Below are 19,727 nucleotides of genomic sequence, written 5' to 3'. Positions count from 1 at the left end.
CTCTGGCTGAGACTGTACATGGAAGGTAATGGGACTTTATGGGGAAGATTTTCAGCTGAACCTTGTTGGAAATGGGTGAGATCAGGGGGTGATGTGAGGGAAAGAGGTGAGAGGACAAAATGGAAGCTGAGGGGGAAGAGTGGAAACCTGGTGCTTCTCAAATAGTTGAGGGTATAATTACCAATTGTCCCGATTCCAGCAGGACAGTCCCACTAATTGGAGACTGCTGTCCCACCCTGGGGTCCCAGTGTCCCATTAATGGGTAAGTCGCTATTTAACAGTTGGGGGAGCCTGTGATCACTGCTGGGATCACATAGGATACATCATGTGCAAAAGAACCACAAACGGTGTATCGTGTGCAATCTGCTGCCAGGTGGTTCATGGGGGATCACGTGTGACTTTTCCCCTCGAAGAAGTTGCACATTCGTATGGGGCCCTTAAATTCCACAAAATAAGCTATGTGGTAGGTACAGTGACTGTGGTTGCCATGGAGATGTACTTTATGCAATTGACAATGGTACAGTAACAGAGTACAGTAACATTGTACTGCTGTTTTAGTCAATACATGGCGTTCAGTGCTGGAGGGAGGCACACAGACAGCACAAAAGCACACTGCCAGCTAGCAGCCTGTAACAAGCAGGAAAAATCAGAACAGTAATATTGAGACTGGAGACTGACAGCTGGGCCACGCCCCTCGCACTTGACAGCCTGTCACGCCCCGTCTAGTCACATGATCAATATCCAGCCAAGTGAATCATTAAGCAAGGGACCCGCGCTCTCCGATGTGAGTCACACACACATACACAGACGGGGCGCGCTAAATGGAGATATAACCCGGCTCCATGGCGGTCAGCTGACGTCTCGCCTGCCAATGAGCAGCTGGGCCGCGCTGCGTACATTCAAACGCGCGTCTGCCCCACACAGATCAGATACAGGCAGGGCGGGAAAGGGAATGGGATTCAAGTGCCGGAGTTCCTCCCCCTTTTCTCGTCTCCTCGACCTCTCTCGTGCGCCGATGTGTCACGCCCCCTTTCCTCGCGGCACGCTATTGGCCAGGCCAGCGGACGCGTGAGCCCCGCCCCCCTGTCAGTAGCAGCCTCTGGGTCGCGTGTGTCACTTTGCCCGGGGCGTGCAGGGGGCTCGGGGCAGCAGCATTAGGTGTCCGAGCTGGGGCCGTTAGCAGAGTGCGTCATCCATCCCTCCGCCGGGGAGCGCGGACATGACGCCGGGAAACCGTCTGACACCCTGTCACACAGACTCTCGCCATACTCACGGATTAGCGAGCTGGGTAACCCTGTACGCAGCACAGGATGGCCGGGAGATGCCGCAGGTAAGAGCTGGCGTTCAGCTCATCTGTGCTGTGCCCCCTGTCTCTATGTGCATCTGTGCCCCCTGTCTCTATGTGCATCTGTGCCCCCTGTCTCTATGTGCATCTGTGCCCCTGCCCCTGTGTGCATCTGTGCCCCCTGTCCCATCTGTGCCCCTGTGTACATCTGTGTGACTGACAGATCGGAGTGCGGGAGCACGCTTTACCTCCGCCGTCCATCAGTATGCTCCCTGCAAGGAGTGACAGGCTGTCCAGGCATGCTGGGAGTTGTGGTGCCACCTCCCAATCAGTCGCAGGTCACATTACCTATGTGATCACTCTATGCCTGTGCCTCTTGTACATGGATCTACACATGACCCTAGTTGCTAGCTATAAGAATGCCTATTAGATAAAGAGCACGCGATATATAAAATAATTCAATCGGGGTCCTAGAGTATCAGCATTTTTTCAGGGCACCGCTAGGATGTGTGTAAATTTTAGGGAAAACTATTAACTGATGTCAATTGTGCCCACCTGTCATCCTTAGGTGGTATGTTGTGGGCTTCTGATTGCCCGCATGTGGTAAGATTGGCAGTCTCTATGTCTATCGCTTTGACCATAAATGTAACTTGATTTGGTCCTGAACCACCTACCTGAGGTACCCCTGCAATAGCTTTGCAGCATCCCATAGTGCCTATGCACACAGCCTGGGAAGCACTGCTTCAGTGATTTTTTTTTTTTGCACTGTGTTCCTCTAGCAAGTGTATTGCCTGTAGTTTGAGAGATGTCTTTTTATATCTAGAAAATCGATAACATATATATATATATATATATATATATATATATATATATATATATATATATATATACAGTGGTCGAAGTGGAAATTTTGAAGTGGGGGTATGGAAAAATAAAGAGTGAATATAGTGCGCACCTTCGGACACCCCCCTGTCCATCAACGTCCCCTGCCAGACTGCCCCGTTGTACAGGGGTATTACAAAAGCACAATATGTGCTGCTGAGTGATCAGAGAGCATCCTGAGGGGGAAAAAAAACTTTTTTTTTTTTATCTTCAGATTAAAGTGGGGTATGCCATACCCCCGTATACCGCCCCACTTCGACCTAGAAATAGCTGGTGATTTGTATCTGTAAGACCTCATGGTTTTTGTACTATGACTGCTGCTCATTTATTTATTATTAATAATTAATATAGCTTGATTCCTATATGAACAGAGGCTACACTAGGTATATGTGAATGGGACTATGACTACAGATCAATAATGTAGCCTGGCAATACCATTTCTGCATACAGTATGTGCTGTTCCCCTGACCTGTTGTTTCACAATTGAGCTTAACCTGCAACGAGTCTGCTCTATGGCGTGTGTGTGTGTATGTATGTATATTATTATTATTATTATTATTATTATTATTAGAGTGTGTGTGTGTGTGTGTGTGTGTGTGTGTGTGTGTATATATATGTATATATATATATATGTATATATAATTTTTTTTTTATTTTTTTTTTTTCACACACAAATTGTTTTACTAGTTAAAACTGTAAGGGTGTGGGCAATGTCCTAAATATGGTGAGACAACCTTTCCAGGGAAACATCAAGTGGAAGTGGCGGCAGGGTCATGCACAATGAAGGCATTGTGTCAGTCCATGCTGCCAGATTACCCAGTGTTGTACTTTTGCTGTTGTGTTGTACATTTGCTGCCTTGTAGATGCCATTTATAAAATCATTTTCTTTATATGCTCAGCTTCATTAACTTCTAGCTTAGATACTGTTCTTTCTAGAGTGCTTATTAATATGTTGGCTAAAGCATATATTGAATAGCCTTATGTCTACCTGACAGGTCTCTGAAAATATGGCTTACAGTAGTTAAAATCTTTTTGGAATGAATTATCTGATTCCTTGTTATTACAGTACATTTTTGTGCTTAATGCACACACAATAATTTTTTTTTAAATGTGGATTAATCAGTGAGGCATTATATTCGGTGCTGATTGTCTAATAATCAGTCACTGTCTAAATAGGGGGAGGGCAGACACGACAGATTGGTGTGTGTGGGGTGTGGATTTTTTTGTTTTGTTTTTTAGAAACGTTATCTTTGTTTTATGTTATTCCTTCAAAGGGTTCAAACAGAATAAATCCTATAGCTATTTTAAGGGAACCCTAAAAATGTAAGCATACCAGGGATAAAATGGATCTGTCTCATAAAGCTATTTATTGTTAGTATGTGTTTAACATGATAATGACTTAGAGCACAGGTTTATAGTATTGGAGAGTTTGGTCCAATAGTATCTTGATTAGGAGAGAAAGTATGTAACAGGCCTGTGCTATAGCAGATTCACTGCTTTCCAACTGGGGCTCCACCCCAGTGGAGCTTACAATCTATAGTCCCTACCACATGTACATGCACACATATTCACTCTTGGGTTAATTTTGTTGGCAGCCAAATAACCTACCAGTTTATTTTTGGATTGTGGGAGGAAACCGGAGGATACCCACGCAAGCACAGGGAGAATATACAATCTCCTCACGTTTAGGGCCATGGTGGGAATGGAACCCGGAACCCATGACCTCAGTGCTGTGAGGCAGAAATGCTGACCATAACGCCGTCCGTGCTAACCATATATGCCGATCTTGGTTTGGTTGACCTAATGATCCATACCCTTCCAACTAGCCTAAAATGTAATACAACAGCGATTTTGGCACCTTGTCGGGTACAAGCAGAACATTTCTGGTGGTGTGGCTGATTGGTTTGTAGGATTTTCAAGACATTTTGGATTTTGGGAGTATTATAAATGGTTATTCGTTGCCAGTATATACACATATAGGATGCGATGTATATATTCATAAATAGCTAATACCATTATTGATAACCTGTTATTTATACTTTATGTTATTGTAGCATCTAGTGTTTATATAATATCATGTATATCCTACTTATACGCATTTCATTAGTTGTTTAAAATGTTCATGCTTCGTTTGGATTTATAATAATGGTTTTTAACAACCTGGAGTGTAAAATAAAATGGCATTTTTGTAAATAAGTCTGTAACTGCTATCTGATGTGTTGGCATACTGAACAACCGTTCATCTTTTATCTGCTTACATTTATGAACCGTGGATGAGGGTTACAAAGCGCAGATACATAAACAAATATGTTATGTGGCATTGTTTAAATAGAAAACTATTCTAGCAATATTAGCTGCCAGTCCAGTGTCAGGAAATCTATGAACAGACTGCTTAGAACCACCGTTTTCTCCACTTTGTTACTAACCTCATATCTTACTACAATATGTAGATCTGCGTAGTTTTGTCACTCCGTAAAATGTATTCTAGTATGTATAGGTTGAGTATCCCTTATCCAAATATCTGTTATCCAAATGATTGTGGAAAACATCGTTTCCAGAATGTACTTTGCTATAAGAATTACTGGGGACATGATATGTAACGGGCACTACTGGGGACATGATATGTAACTGGCACTACTGGGGTCATCTATAACTGGCACTAAATATTTGCAAGAAAATGATAGTAAACAAACTGTTTCATGTTTTGGAACCTTGTTTTATGCACAAATAATATATATTTGTGTGTATTTCATGTGTTTATACAACATAAATGCGGGATACCTCATTGAAATATAAAAATATTCTGAAATACTGAATAATCAGTTATCCAAAATACTTATGGTTCCGATCATTTCGGGTAAGGGATACTCAACCTGCACTTCCAGCACATGCAAAAGATGAAAGTTGAAATGCAAATCCCTAATAGGGGTTCTTTCTAAATGATTATAGTTTTCTCATTCTAACGCATTACTTGTGGTAGAACTCTGTAACCACACTTTCTCTAACCCATCATAAACAACTTCCCTTTTACATTTCAAGATGTACTAACAGCCATGCCACAGAAACCCCATCATAATTCATCCCTACGTGTGTGTGTGTGTCAAGGGCATGTGTTCATTGTAGTCTGCTTCATGTCATTGCTAGTTTTAACTATCCTTGTAGTAGTATAGTAGATGATGGTGGGCATGAGCCTATCTGGGCAAAAGCTAGATCATTTTGACACTCAAATTCATCATGGTTACACTTTTCTAGCGGCTACAATGGAAGTGAATTGTTTATTATTTGCTCCTTTATGCCCAACTATTTTGAATAGTTTTGACTGGAAAAGAATATATTTGTGACAATGACCTCATTCCCGTTTCCAGCCAATTCACAGAGCAAAGATGTCACTGTTTTGCCTCTTTCTGGCTCGTTGTCTCTCTCCTAATAAAAGTTCTCAAATCTGAAAAGTTACTGCTAGAATTGTGTTCTGCTCATGGCATTGCTAAGGAATGCACTCTGGAAAAAGTGACTACAAACCCGTGTAGTGCTAGAGGAGCTTGTGTTGCATAATTGTGAAGGTATTAACTGTTACTCTGCAGGCAGCTTGTGAGTGGTACATGTTTCGTAGGAGCTTACGTAAGTTTTCAGCTACGTACATTTATGCGCTTACCTTCTAAACTAGCATTTAATACAGGCCCTTATTTTGGTTCAGTTGCAAAAGCAAATTCCTTCTTAAATGGTCAATGCAGGGGAGGCAGATGTAACGTGCAGAGAGTTAGATTTGGGTGAGTTATTTTGTTTCTGTGCAGGGAAAATACTGGCTGCTTTATTTGGTACTTGTTTCCTAGCACGGCACCCGTCGTGGGTGATCGCATAACTTAAGTTAAGGTATGCGATGGATGCGACTGACTCGATTTTAGGGCTATTTTTAGCCTTTTCCCCGACAATTAAAAAATCGCGTCCATCGCATGCCTTTAGTTAAGGTATGTGATGCGACCAACGCGATTTAACATTGAATGCATTGTATTCAATGTTAAATTCCTATGTTAAATCGGGTCCATTGTATGCCATTATAATGGCATACAATGCGACCGATGCGATGGACCCGATTTATACATAGGGAACAATGTTAAATGGGCCAATGGACCCGATTTTTTTGATTGTATACCCACCCTGATGGGTAATTTGTATGTAAAATGCCTCCCCATCATTAACGCCACCCCACAATGAACGCCCACCCCGAAGCGTGGCGAGCGCAGCGGAACGCGTCCTCCGACCTTTTCATACCCCCACTATCCACGTCAGCGTGGAGTTGACTTTATATAGTGTGGCGAGCGCAGCGAGCCACCGAGCCCGAAGTAATACCTGTGAAATAATGCGCGTCCCCTCGCGGGGCACGGTGGCTCGCTGCGCTCGCCACACTATATAAAATCAACTCCACACTGCGCTCGCCACGCTTCTGGTTGGCGTTCATCGTGGGGGGGGGGGGGGGGCGGCATTTGACCCATCAGGGTGGGGATACAATGAAAATTGGGGCCAATGTAAAATCGGGTCTCAGGGACCATTTTACATTGGTTCCAATGTAAAAAATTGCGTCCATTGCATGCAATGCGATCAACGCGATTTTTTAGCACCCGATGGATACAAGGAAGGTGCTAGGAAACAAGTACCCTTTATTTTTACACTGCAATATAGATCTCACTTTAAAGAAAAACCCCACCCAAATCGAATTCTCTCTGCACATGTTACATCTGCCCCACCTGCAGTGCACATGGTTTTGCCTTTGCGAGTGAACCAGAATAAGGGCCACTGTGTGTCTCTCTTCTGCCTAAGTTTGAATATGTCTGGTGTCTACTAGATATTTACAATGGGTCGGCAAATATATTTCAAATACTTCTGGTCCATATAAACAACTTTTACTATAATGCTAGGACCGATATGCTTACAACAGCTTTGAGATGCTTAAATCTTGTCTCCTCAGCGAGGATGAAGATGATGATCTTCAATATGCAGACCATGATTATGAGGTTCCAGCCCAGAAATGTCTAAAAAAAATATGGAATAGAGTAAAATGGACCAAAGATGAGGTAATTTTTGGATTATTTTTGTCTTATCCAATATATGTTTTTATTTTATTTTTTGTTAAATCTAATTTGTGCTTTAATAGGATGAAAAACTGAAGAAACTAGTTGAACAGAAAGGGACAGATGACTGGGGGTTGATTGCTTGCCATTTGATGGTAAGTCTTCTGTTTGGAAAATATAGTCATAGTACAGCAAACTAACCACTTCCGGAGCCAAATGTAATAGGGTGTGAGAATCAGAAAGTGGGACATTTTTAAGCGGTCACTTTGCAAAATCCACCTGGTTTGGTGATTGCCACTTTAATAAAATGGGGAAAACTCTCCCAAAATCTCTCACTTTCTGATTCTCACACCCTAATACATCTCACACCCCTATACTATTGGCACTTACAACTGTGAATTACTAACTAATTCAATAAAATAATTTGTGTCACATTTGCCACTGTCACCACACCATCTAGTATTAAGGGTATGGCTTTGCCCACCAGATAGTTTAAGCTTATACCAACTCGGGCTGTTGGGTACAACATGAACCCCAAATTATATCCTGTACAGTAAATGATTAACATCTGAAACCCTACCCCCAGCTATAATATACATAAACCAGCATTGCCCGCACCACCATAATGTGTCCAGTCTGGCAGAAGTGCTGAATGGCCACTGTTAAGCATCTGTGCTGGGTGTATGGTGAATATATGTCAAAGGATAGAAACATAGAATTTGACGGCAGATAAGAACCATTTGGCCCGTCTAGTCTGCCCCTTTTTTATCCTTCAGGTAATCTCAACCCTTTTTGATCCTTATTTCTTTGTAAGGATATTCATATGCCTATCCCAAGCATGTTTAAATTGTTCTACTGTCTTAGCCTCTACCACCTCTGATGGGAGGCTATTCCACTTATCCACTACCCTTTCTGTGAAGTAATTTCTTCTAACATTTCCCCTGAACCTACCTCCCTCCAGTTTCAGTGCATGTCCTCGTGTTCTATTACTACTTTTCCTTTGAAGAAAATTTCCCTCCTGTACTATGTTAAAACCCGTGATATATTTGAAGATTTATATCCTGTCCCGCCTTTCCCTTCTCTGCTCTAATGTATACATGTTAAGATCTTTTAGGGCCTTATTTTGGTTCATTCTTTCTGACAAAATCCTTCTTAGATGGGCAAAACCATGTGCACTGCGGGTGGGGCAGATGTAACTTGTGCAGAGAGAATTAGATTTGGGTGGGGTTTTTCTTCAAAGTGAGATCTATATTGCAGTGTAAAAATAAAGCAGTCAGTATTTTCCCTGCACAGAAACAAAATTACTCACCCAAATCTAATTCTCTCTGCACATGTTACATCTGCCTCCCCTGCAGTGCACATGGTTTTGTCCATCTAAGAAGGATTTTGACAGAAAGAATGAACCAAAATAAGGCCCATAGTCTTTCCAGGTAAGTTTTGTGATGTAGGCCATGCACCATTTTAGTTGCCCTTCTTTGTACACTCTCCAATGTATGTATATCCTTCTGAAGATATGGTCTCCAGAACTGGACACAGTATTCCAGATGAGGCCATACCAATGACCTATAAAGTGGCATTATTACGTCTTTTTTTCTGCTACTGATTCCTCTCCCTATGCAACCAAGCATCTGACTAGCCTTCCTCATTGCTTTGTTACATTGCTTTCCTGCCTTTAAGTCACTTGAAATAGTGACTCCTAGATCTCTTTCCTCCTCAGTAGTTTCCATTAGAGTACCCAGGGCCGGCGCTGACCGCTCAGCAAAGGATGCAGTGCAGGGAGGCGCCGGGTAGAAGAGGCGCCTTCCCTCTGCTCTGCACCCTGCTTGCTACTGTGTGCTGTGATAGGCAGCAGCGGCGCCGACAGTGAAACCCCTCAGTCCAGCAGCTGATCTCCTGTGACTGTCCCTCCCTCCCAGCAGCACAGTCGCAAAATGGTTTCTGGATTCTGTGCAGTGTGTGACTGTGTGCATTCTGCCTGAATCTCTGTCCAGCGACCACACAGGCTGGCACTGCAAACCCTCAGCTACGTACTGTTCCTACATGTGAACTGTGAAGGCAAGACATTCGTCACTTTCTTCTCCTGCACTCCGTCTCGTCTCCTGCACTCCGGTTCCTAAGCCCTCCCCTTCTACATGCTGATGCACGGGGAGCTGCTGCTAGACAATCACAACACCAAAAGTTTAACCTTTCATGCCCTGGCATTCTACAGTGAGGTATAAGTGTGTCTGTTTTTTTTAACCAAAGCTATGTGTGTATATATATATATATATATATATATATATATATATATATATATATATATATATATATATATATATATATATATATATATATATATATATATATATATATATATATATATATATACACACACACTCACACAGCATTGTCTCTGTGTTTGTTATTATACTGTGTGTGTGTATGTGTATATATGTATGTATATATATATATATATATATACACATACACACACACACACACACACACACTATAATAACAAACACAGAGACAATGCTGTGTGAGTGTGTGTGTATATATATATATATATTTGTGCTAGGTTGGGGAGGATCGGCACCATGCATTAGGAAACACTCTGGTGCCATTCAAGGATTGTAGATGGATATGCATATCATACCCCTTTCACACCAGAAATGCAGGGACAAACCCGGGAATTCTGTTCCCGGGACAAGCAGGGACATTCCCGGGTTTGGACCCATTCACACCAGAAAAGTCCCTGCATTTTCTGGTGTCTGAAGGGGGCGTGAAGGAGGCCGTCAGGAGGTGGGGAGGAGACGGGCAATCAGTGCGATGGCATCGGGCAGTCGGCGGGATGGCGGCGGAGGTGGGGAGAATACTCACCCCGGTTGCTGGTCCTCCGCACAGGCCAGGGATCCACAGAGGCGGCGGCGCAAATGACGAGACAGGCGGCGGATGAAGATGACGTAGCTCTCCGTCGCCCTCACTGCTGCCGGAGAGCTGCGTCATCATCATCCACCGGCTGTCCCGTCATTTGCGCCCGCCGCTTGCGTCAATTCCCGGCTGGACAGGCCCCGAGGACCCGGCAACCCGGGTAACCCATTCACACCAGCCAGGTCCCCGGGTTGAACCGGGAACAACCCTGCTACCTAGCAGGGTTGGATTGCCGGCAAATTAGCTCGGTAATTTGTCCCGGGTACTTTTCACATCAGAGGTAGTACCGGGTTGTTCCCGGACTCAACCCTGGAATTTAAGCTGGTGTGAATGGGGTATCAGTAGTGGCACTCAGAGACTTGTACAGTTGAAATTTTTTTTATCCAAACATAGCAAGAGTCCCAAAGTTTCGGGGTCTATAAATACCCTTTTGTCAAGGTGCAAAAACATGTTTATAACACACACACACACACACACTATAGTGTGTGTGTGTGTGTGTGTATATATATGTATATATATATACCCCGAAACATTGGAATTCTTGCACCTTATGTTTGGATGAAAACCATTTGAATTTCACAATAAAAACCCTGGCAATGCACATGTAACCGCTGGCAATGAGTATCTAATCCCAGGCAGCGACCACACAACTCTTTGCACTGTTCATGTAACTCCTGGCAACGATCATGTAGATATGCCATCTGGGGCATAATATGTAATAGGCATTACAGTCGTGGCATAATGTGTAATAGGCATTACATGCCCTCATTCTGCTTCAGGGTATATTATGCGCATGTGCAGCTCCCCTTTGCAAACGGCTTTGGGCACTTGCATAGTCGCCAAGCCGTTCGCAAGGATCGGGGCAGGCAGGGGGCGGCAGGGATAAGGGTCGCCCATGGTAACGTCCAGCATTTTTTGGGCGCACCCATGAAAATACTGGGCGTTTCCATTCGTACATGGATGGGATAATGTGTGCCTGGATGTCAGCCACCAACCGTGTCTTCATCTTGGCGCTCGCTAAGAAAGATCAGTTCCCACTAACTTCTATTTGCAAAGCCAGGAGAAATCATTGGTCAGCGACCATCAAATGATTTCTCCACCAGTGGAGGCATGCGAGGGGATGTGTTTTCTTTTGGAGGGAGTCAGCGGGGGTAGGGGGGCATGTATTTGGTGTGGCGGTATCTCAATTGTTCAGTAAGCTGCGATCCTTGCACTAGAATGAAGCCCACAGTGTAATATAATATGTTATAGGCATTACTTCTGTGGCACAATGTCTATTATGCATAAAGGCGTGCAGTATAACGTGTAAGGGGCACTGCGGTGTGTGGCATAATATGTAATGGGCATTATGGCATAATATGTAATGGGCATTACGGTGTGTGCCATAATATGTAATAGGCATTACAATGTGTGGTATATTATGTAATGGGCATTATGACATGTGGTATAATGTGTTATAGGCATTACGGTGTTTGACAAATGTGTAAAAGGCATTACAGTGTTTGGCATAATGTATAATAGGCATTACGGTGTGTGTCATAATGTGTAATATGCATTATGTTGTAGATTTTTTGCGCGCGCCTTCGCGCGCACTACATCGGTTTTGACTGTGTGGGGGTTGCCCACCAATTCCTTTTCTGGTACTTGGCACCAAAATGTCTAGAAACAGCATTGTTGTTACTGGGCACATTTTAGGTATCCGAGGCACTACTACTATGGGCATTATACACCCTTTTTTCAACGTGCGCCTTAGCATTGTCTCTTTGTAAAGTATGGAAGGGCGCAAATTTATAGTTTGCAGGAGGGCGCCGAACACCCTAGCACCGGCCCTGAGAGTACCCTTGATACTATATTGAGCCTTTGGGTTTTTGAGTCCCAAGTGCATAATTTTGCATTTTTTAGCATTAAACTGTAGTTGCCATTCTCTTGACCAATTCTCAAGTTTACTTAGATCATCAGTCATTTGATTTACCCCTCCTGGTGTGTCTATTCTGTTGCATATCTTTATGTCATCTGCAAAAAGGCATACTTTCCCTTCAATACCATTTGCAATGTCACTAACAAAGATTTTAAAGAGCACTGGTCCAAGTACAGATCCCTGGGGTACTCCACTGGTAACATGTCCTTCCATAGAATGCACTCCATTTACTACAACTGTCTGTTTCCTATCCTGCAACCAGGTTCTTATCCAGGATGTGGTGCTAGATGGGAGGATATGGTTGTAGTGTTACGTTAATGGACAATATAGTTTTCTTTATGTCAAATTATCATTCAGGTTTAAAGTGTCATATAAAAAACTGTTTTTTTTTTTTTTTTTGTTCTAGCCAACCGGTACACCGTGTTGTGTAGCGTATCATGTGTTTGTGTTGCTGTTTCTCTGTATGTGCATACAGTGCTGCTTTTGCAATAATGTCTCTATCCGCCTATTTAGAACCGTTCAGACATGCAGTGTCTGCATCGATGGCAGAAAGTTTTAAACCCTGAACTAATAAAGGGCCCTTGGACCAAAGAGGAGGATCAAAGGGTAATTTATTTACTTTTAATAGGATTTCTGCAAAAAGCTGAGGTCATGTCATCCATCATGAGTATTAGTAGCGGAGAACTGGGTGTATCTTTTTCGGGATGGCGTCTGGGTCGTTGTCAGTGTTATGCATTTAAATGCCACATGCTGGAGCAGAATTATTTTTTATCTTTATAGTTAGGCTGGTTTGTTATTTAGGTACTTGTTTAGTTTCACGGCGACCGATATATCGGATGCGATATCAGCCGATCCGATGTGATCCAATGCGTTTTTTTACCTGTTCATAACCCCACTATCCACTACACATGGAGTTGATTTTATATAGTGTGGCGAGCGCAGTAATCTGCGGGGCTCGCTGTGCTCGCCACACTATATAAAATCAACTCCATGGATAGTGGGGTTATGAACAGGTAAAAATCGCATCGGATCAGCCGATATCGCATCCGATATAACGGCTGCCGTGAAACTAAAAGAGTACCATTGTTTACATAACATTCTCCGTTTTTATTTATTTATTTATTATTTTTCTGCCGTCTCCAAGAATAACATTATTCTGTTCTGTCTCTCTTTGAGACCTACAAATACAATAAAAAAAATAAAAATAAGGAAAAATATATTTCTTGATAACAATTGCGTGTCTTTGTGCAGACTTGTTTAATTTGTTCTGGTTAGATTTTTTTATATCAAATTGAAATCAAGGATACGAATCTTAAAGCAGAAAATTTCTTGATAATACACCATAGGCAGATTAGTGTGTCATGCTGTAGCTAATTTATAGTATTCATGCCACCCAATATCCCCCTCACCCCCCCCCCAGAAGAGAATAACCTCTATACAGTATGCTAATAATAATGTTATAGATAGATGAGAGCTGTTCATTCTAGCACCCTGTAATCTTTCAAAACCTGTGCAGTTCCTCTTTCCTGCCTGAGGTGTCGCTATCTACTGTGGTGTCTCTATCAAATTTTGGCCTGTATCTTAATGAAGACCAAACTGTACTAGAATAACCAAAGCAGACAGAGGCACCCCAGGCAGGAGAGAGGAACTGCATGTGTTTTAAAAAGTGCAGGGTGCTAGAATGAACTAATTAAAATATGTAATATATATTTCTTTTTAATACAAGCAAAAATTGAAAACCTATACAATAACGAAAAGCATTTAACGTATGTCTGTATTTACCACTACTGTAACTTCATTGTCCTCTTCTGGGTACCAGGTCATTGAATTGGTTCACAAATACGGCCCGAAGAGATGGTCCCTAATCGCGAAACATTTGAAAGGCAGAATTGGGAAGCAGTGCCGTGAGCGATGGCACAATCACCTGAACCCAGAGGTAAAGAAGTCTTCATGGACAGAAGAGGAAGATCGCGTAATATATAATGCACATAAACGGCTGGGAAACCGCTGGGCTGAAATTGCTAAACTGCTTCCAGGAAGGTATGCGACTAAGGGCTTATTCTGACTAATAGGTTTTCAATGGGAAAATGTTGCGTTTAACAAATAGAATCTACTGTATGTATGTTTGTTGTGAGCAGACGCTAGGCAACAGTTGGACAACCCTGAATTTCTTTATGGGATGCAAAGCTAGTATACAATGCTTTGCATCCCATAGAGAAATTCAGGGTTTTCCAACTGTTGCCTAGTGTCTGCTCACAACATATAGGTTGCACAAACGTAGATACAGTACATTCTATAGGAAGGGTGTATACAGATGGAGCCGACTTTTTATCTTTGCCCGGCGCTCGCCAGAGACTCCTCCGGCGATAGACTGGGACACGCATGCGTCTCACGCGCACGTTTGTCCCAGTATCACGGCGGCTTGGCAGGGTCTCCCTGCCCGTCCCCGCTTCAGGGAGGCTCTGCCCAGTTTGGGGGGGACCGGTGGTGAGGGCGGGGAGGCAGTGGGGACCCCCGCCAAGCTCCGTTGCCACGGGACGTGCGTGCATCTCAAAGGATGGAGCCGGCTCCATCTGTATGTGTATATACGGATATGAATGGGTTTTATACAGTTAATTGCTGAATGTGATAATGAGTCTCCGTTAATATTGCCTATTATAAAGCATGTATAATTTTTGTATTGATACTGGTTTAGATTTGACATGTGACTAAAATGTCATACCTGTAATGCAGGCATGTCCAAACTCTGGCCCTCCAGCTGTTGTAAAACTACATGTCCCATCATGCCTTGCCACATTTTTGATATTAGGGAATGCTAAAACGATGGCAAGGCATGCTGGGATGTGTAGTTTAACAACAGCTGGCGGGTCAGAGTTTACACATGCCTGCTGTAATGTAATATTTGTCTGCATTCTTTTCTTCTAGGACTGATAATTCAATAAAAAACCATTGGAATTCCACGATGAAGCGGAAAGTGGAGCAGGAGGGCTACCTGCAGGATGGAAACGAGACTGAACCAATCGATAAGCTGCGCCATAATTCTTGTGCGGGACATGTCCATATGCAGGGGCAGAACCAGTTTTATGTGCCTGTGCAATCTCAGGTAATTGTCTTATTCTACTCCTCTCCCCCCCCCCCCCCCCCCCCCCTCCCCTCCTGCTTATTAAGTGCACCTGCCCCTTACTCCATTGTTTCCCATACTCGGTCCTCAAAGAAGACTAAAAGGCCAGGTTTTAGCGATATCCATGCTTGGGCACAAATGGTTAAATTAAAATGACGTACCAATGAAGTTGGCTGTGCTATCCTTAGGACCTGGACTGTTCGTGTTCATTGTGCACTGAATTGCTGCCCTACACACTAGAAACAGCCACACATTTGTGCAGCCTGTCGCAGAACCTGTAATGGGTGACATCAGAGAAGTCTGTGAAGTCACTACTCTAGTGGATGTAGGACGAGTTTCTTTTCCCTTCATGTCTCCCCCCTCCCCTCCCCCTCCCTCTTATTTGACCTATATCCATATGGCATTCTGTTGTATTGCTATATGTGCATTCATCATCGCCACCGTGGGGACCGTGGTCTTTGTTTAGCTGCTTTCTCTATACCCTTTGTTTCTCATCAGCTGGAGACTGCTGGAGATATTCTTGTGTTTTCTTTAACCCAATACGGTATTTTTCCATCCATCCTATACTTGCAATGTTCTTAACCTTCTAAGCCATCTCAGCTGGTCACCATATCTCCTCTAGATGACCATAGACGTGTGCTCCCTGATAATTCTCCATAGCGTCCCTTATCGCTTTGACACTGCTGACCACCCAATCCTCATTCGGAAATCTTTTGTCCTGATTGACATGATTTTCCCTATTCCCTCTCACGCTCCAGCTGTTTGCATTGTTCCTTTTACTTCTCACTCAGGGTGTTTCAATGTTTAGTTTTCAGCTCCTTTCTACCTCTTTTAAGCCAGCTTAGTACAACATATTCACATAAACAAACATTAAACAGGATTTAATGACCGGAGAGAACTCGGCTATACACAGTTTTGCAGCATGGTATGGCGCATAGGAAGGTAACCAGTAAAATGTGGAATTGAGGATGAATTTGTTTAGTTTGACAGATGTTTGAATGATTTAAGGGTGGTCAAGACCAGCTGGTGGAACATCTGGCATAAGATAAGCTTTAAGGTGCCCATACACGGAGCGATGTTCTACGTAATTTTTATACTAGATGGCATCGCATCTAGTACAAAAAGCATACAATGTGCTACAGCAGCGTGCTTTTTGTACTAGATGCGATCTAGTACAAAAAGTATGTGCCGCACATACTTTATGTGCTATGCGATGTGATGAACGCATCGCACCTGAACATCACTCCGTGTATGGGCTGCTTAAGGCCTATACACACTAGGCAATTTTTTTTAAAGCTGAAAGCAGCTCAGTTTTTCCGTGAGCTACTTTCAGCTCCAAAGCCACCCAGTGCGTACAGGGCAGCGATGAGCGCTGATGCACGCTCCCGCGTCATTGCCATCGGCCGCCGCTCATCTGCTACTTTAGGAGCTAGTTGGTACATTGTCTCTATCCAAACTTTGATACATGTCCTCCTTAGTCTTTTTTTGCTTTCATCTCTTAAACTACTAGAGAAATGGCATTGTGGTTAATTTTAATGACACCAACATTTACACACCGTTCCTATTCTCTCTAGTGCTTTCTTGCAAACACAGGGCTTACTTCAGAGATTAATGCAAAACCCAGTGATTTATGTACATTTCCGACCATTGTTGTGGTACCCCCTAGGCCACAGCTTGGGTGACAGGCTGCATTCATTTGGAGGCGTGGAGTGAAATGGGCGCATGTCTGGCCCATTTGCGAGGCATGCCGATGCCAATGTCTGCATTGGTAGACAGCGACCGTTCTGCGTAGCCTTAAGCTGAATCAGATGGCCAATTCTTCGACTGACGGTCGTGATGATTGGATCTACAATGCCAGCAGAGGTCTTCTTTTGCTTTCAGACACCTCCATCAGCGTATTTTAGCTCCGCAGTTCCGTCTAAAGATGCACCTTGAGAGTAAATCTCTGAATTAGCCCCAATTGTGACATTCTGGGGGGAATCTGTGTAGATAAGCTAGCTATAGGTCTCAGGACTGTTGCTTCCCGTATCTGTGTGGTACAACAATTGGTTCTTTGTTTGTTGAATGGATTATTGTCCTGTTTCAATAGTAAGCTCATTTGTTTTCTGCCTTCAGATTCCAAGATACCATTATATGCCCGTCAATGAAAACTGCAGAGCGAGCGTTCCAAATCCTTTTGCCTTCATTCAGGTAAATTGCACAATGCAGAATGGCTACAATACAAATCCTGATAGGACAGGAACGTAATGCCGCTGGCTTCCTACACCCACTGTGCCGCCCTGGCAATGAGGCACACGCTAATGTTTGGTATATTAGAAAACATTTTACTTGTTAATATACAAAATACTCTGCAGCTTTAGTCATGTAGATTTGTTTAAAACCTTGAATTACAATAAAGTTTTCTACTATTGAACACGACTTAGAACGGTCCCCTGATTGGCCACTTTCATTACTGCTGAGCTGTCCTAAACTACTGCTGTGTGGAACCTCCTGTCTCTGTCCTTCATGGTCTCCCCTCTTCTCCGGTTCTTTTACATGCCTTTCTCAGCAGCCCTTTGTTGATGAGGATGACCCTGATAAGGAGAAACGGATAAAGGAACTTGAATTGCTCCTTATGTCAGCTGAGAATGAAGTCCGAAGAAAGAGAGTGTCATCTGTAAGAATGCTGTGTGACCCCCATTCCTTTACTGCTCTATTTGTGTGCATGCTGCTTATTTTCTAAATGCTTACGCGCATTTTGGCTTCATTTTATTCAACTGCTAACCTCGAACAGAAATATACCATCTGGCGGCCGGGTGGGGGTGGATTGGGCCAGGCGACTGCAGGGTACCATTGGAAATAAAAGGTTTTGGTGTGGTGCGTTAAAGGTGAACAAACCATCTGTTGAATGCAAATAACTTTATTTAAAGTAATTCGAAGGCATGGGAAAAATAATGTCAATTGCTTCTTGCTTAAAAAAAAAAAAAAAATTTGATGGAAGAATCCCACGCAAACGGTAGCGGACTCACCGATGCTACGCCTATAAATATTTCCACACCAGGACCTGAATGCTGGCCAGATTAATCAGCCAAGCTGGCCTGGGGCATTTGTGGGAAGTTTCATCCGCTTTGACGCACCGGGGCGCAAACTTGCAGAAGGTTTCCCGCTTCAGAAACAACCCCATCAAAGTTTAAATATATTGCAGCTATTTATCTTCATCTCACGAATCATTATGGTTTAGTGAATACAATTATAACAGTGATATCTTGCCCAGCATGAATATTGTGGCATTGATGCAGATGGTATGCAGTCAGCATGTCTATTACACTTGTGGTAAGGGAGACCTTTAAAAATGTATTTCATTAGTGTTCACATGGTGACTGGAGTTAAATGTGGGCCTGTTCTCAGCATGCATATTGCGAGTTTTCAAACTGCATAATGACCGCACACAAATACCAGTCATAGGGCCAGATGCACTAAGCTCCCAAAGTGATAAAATGGAGAGTGATAAACAGCCAGCTAATCAGCTGTGTTTGAAAAATGTCAGACAGGAGCTGATTGGTTGGCTGTTTATCACTCTCCATTTTATCACTTTTGTCATATATATTTTGATCATCTCTACACCTAAGACACAAGTGTGTCCACAGAACTTCAGACTATGCAGTTGCAGTGATCTCCCTAGATATTCTCCAAATCTAAATGATTCCATCAGGCAGCTGGAAGGGATGGACAGAATAAACGTCTTCATAAGCTACAGGCAGCAGCTCACCGCACACCCTACTGCCTGGCCTCACGCTCTCTGCCTGCTGGGTTCCGGTCAGGCGTCGGGGAGACTGCGAGTCCACTCGCAAGCTGCTGCCAGTGCAGATTAGGCCAAGGTGAAGGGGATGGCCCCATGCAGCTCCCCTATGCCCTCTGCTCCAGCTCCCTCTGCAATCCAGACAGTGTATGAAAAATGCTGCACAGAACGCCTATCGAAAAGGTCCTGGGAGGCCACTGGAGTAGGATAAAAAAGATGCATACTGTATATTTTGACCTAATCTAAAGTAGGTGCACGTGCTCTCTCTTTGTAGCAAAATAGATGTAAAAGTATAGACAGTCGCATGATGCAGGCTGTTGTGCAACCCTCTTTGGCACAGTATTCACCCAATTTATTTATTTTAAATGACCATCTAATAACATTCTGATGCTTTCCGCCCCTGTTCGACGTAAAGCCCCCTTTGTGACCAAGGATGTTATCGCTACTGCAAAAGTATGCGGGTTTATTCCGCTGCTGGGTTTTTTGCTTACAGCCACTAAACCTCAGTATTGGCGCCTACTATCTTTATTGCATGCAAGAGATCTACTATACCCTGCAGTACAAAATACTTCTACTTGTTTATATACGACCACTGAAGGAAGCGTCATTCCAGGTGCACCGTTTTGCTTCAGGTTCTACTAGCATTCCCCAGTCAGCATTTATCAGTCATTTCTAACTTTTTTTTTTTAAATAAATGTAATAAGACGGGGAAATGTCCGGGAGTAATCCAGTGTTTCATGTATTTGAACTTGCCTGGTCAGTTTCTG

The 19,727-nt window shown here is 43.3% G+C and overlaps 1 protein-coding gene across 7 annotated transcripts in view; it reads left to right on the top strand.

The window, feature by feature from the left end:
- The first annotated feature begins 869 nt into the window (after positions 1-869).
- Positions 870-19,727, top strand: part of MYBL1 (MYB proto-oncogene like 1) — a 37,756-nt gene continuing 18,898 nt past the window's right edge. For 2 of the 7 annotated variants that reach the window (XM_083187199.1, XM_083187198.1), the window contains exons 1-8: positions 870-1,330; positions 7,131-7,236; positions 7,317-7,388; positions 12,575-12,667; positions 13,881-14,101; positions 14,987-15,164; positions 17,298-17,372; positions 17,734-17,838. In XM_083187199.1, the coding sequence (XP_083043325.1) occupies positions 1,311-1,330; positions 7,131-7,236; positions 7,317-7,388; positions 12,575-12,667; positions 13,881-14,101; positions 14,987-15,164; positions 17,298-17,372; positions 17,734-17,838 (870 nt within the window). In that variant the 5' untranslated portion in view covers positions 870-1,310. Of the gene's footprint in view, positions 1,331-7,130; positions 7,237-7,316; positions 7,389-12,574; positions 12,668-13,880; positions 14,102-14,986; positions 15,165-17,297; positions 17,373-17,730; positions 17,839-19,727 lie in introns of all 7 variants that reach the window. The other 5 variants (XM_083187197.1, XM_083187196.1, XM_083187202.1 and 2 more) reach the window with 3 other exon arrangements.

This window comes from Crinia signifera, chromosome 5 (genome assembly GCF_055691185.1).
Source record: "Crinia signifera chromosome 5, ASM5569118v1, whole genome shotgun sequence".
Taxonomy (NCBI): domain Eukaryota; kingdom Metazoa; phylum Chordata; class Amphibia; order Anura; family Myobatrachidae; genus Crinia; species Crinia signifera.
This window is presented reverse-complemented; position numbering and strand designations above follow the sequence as displayed.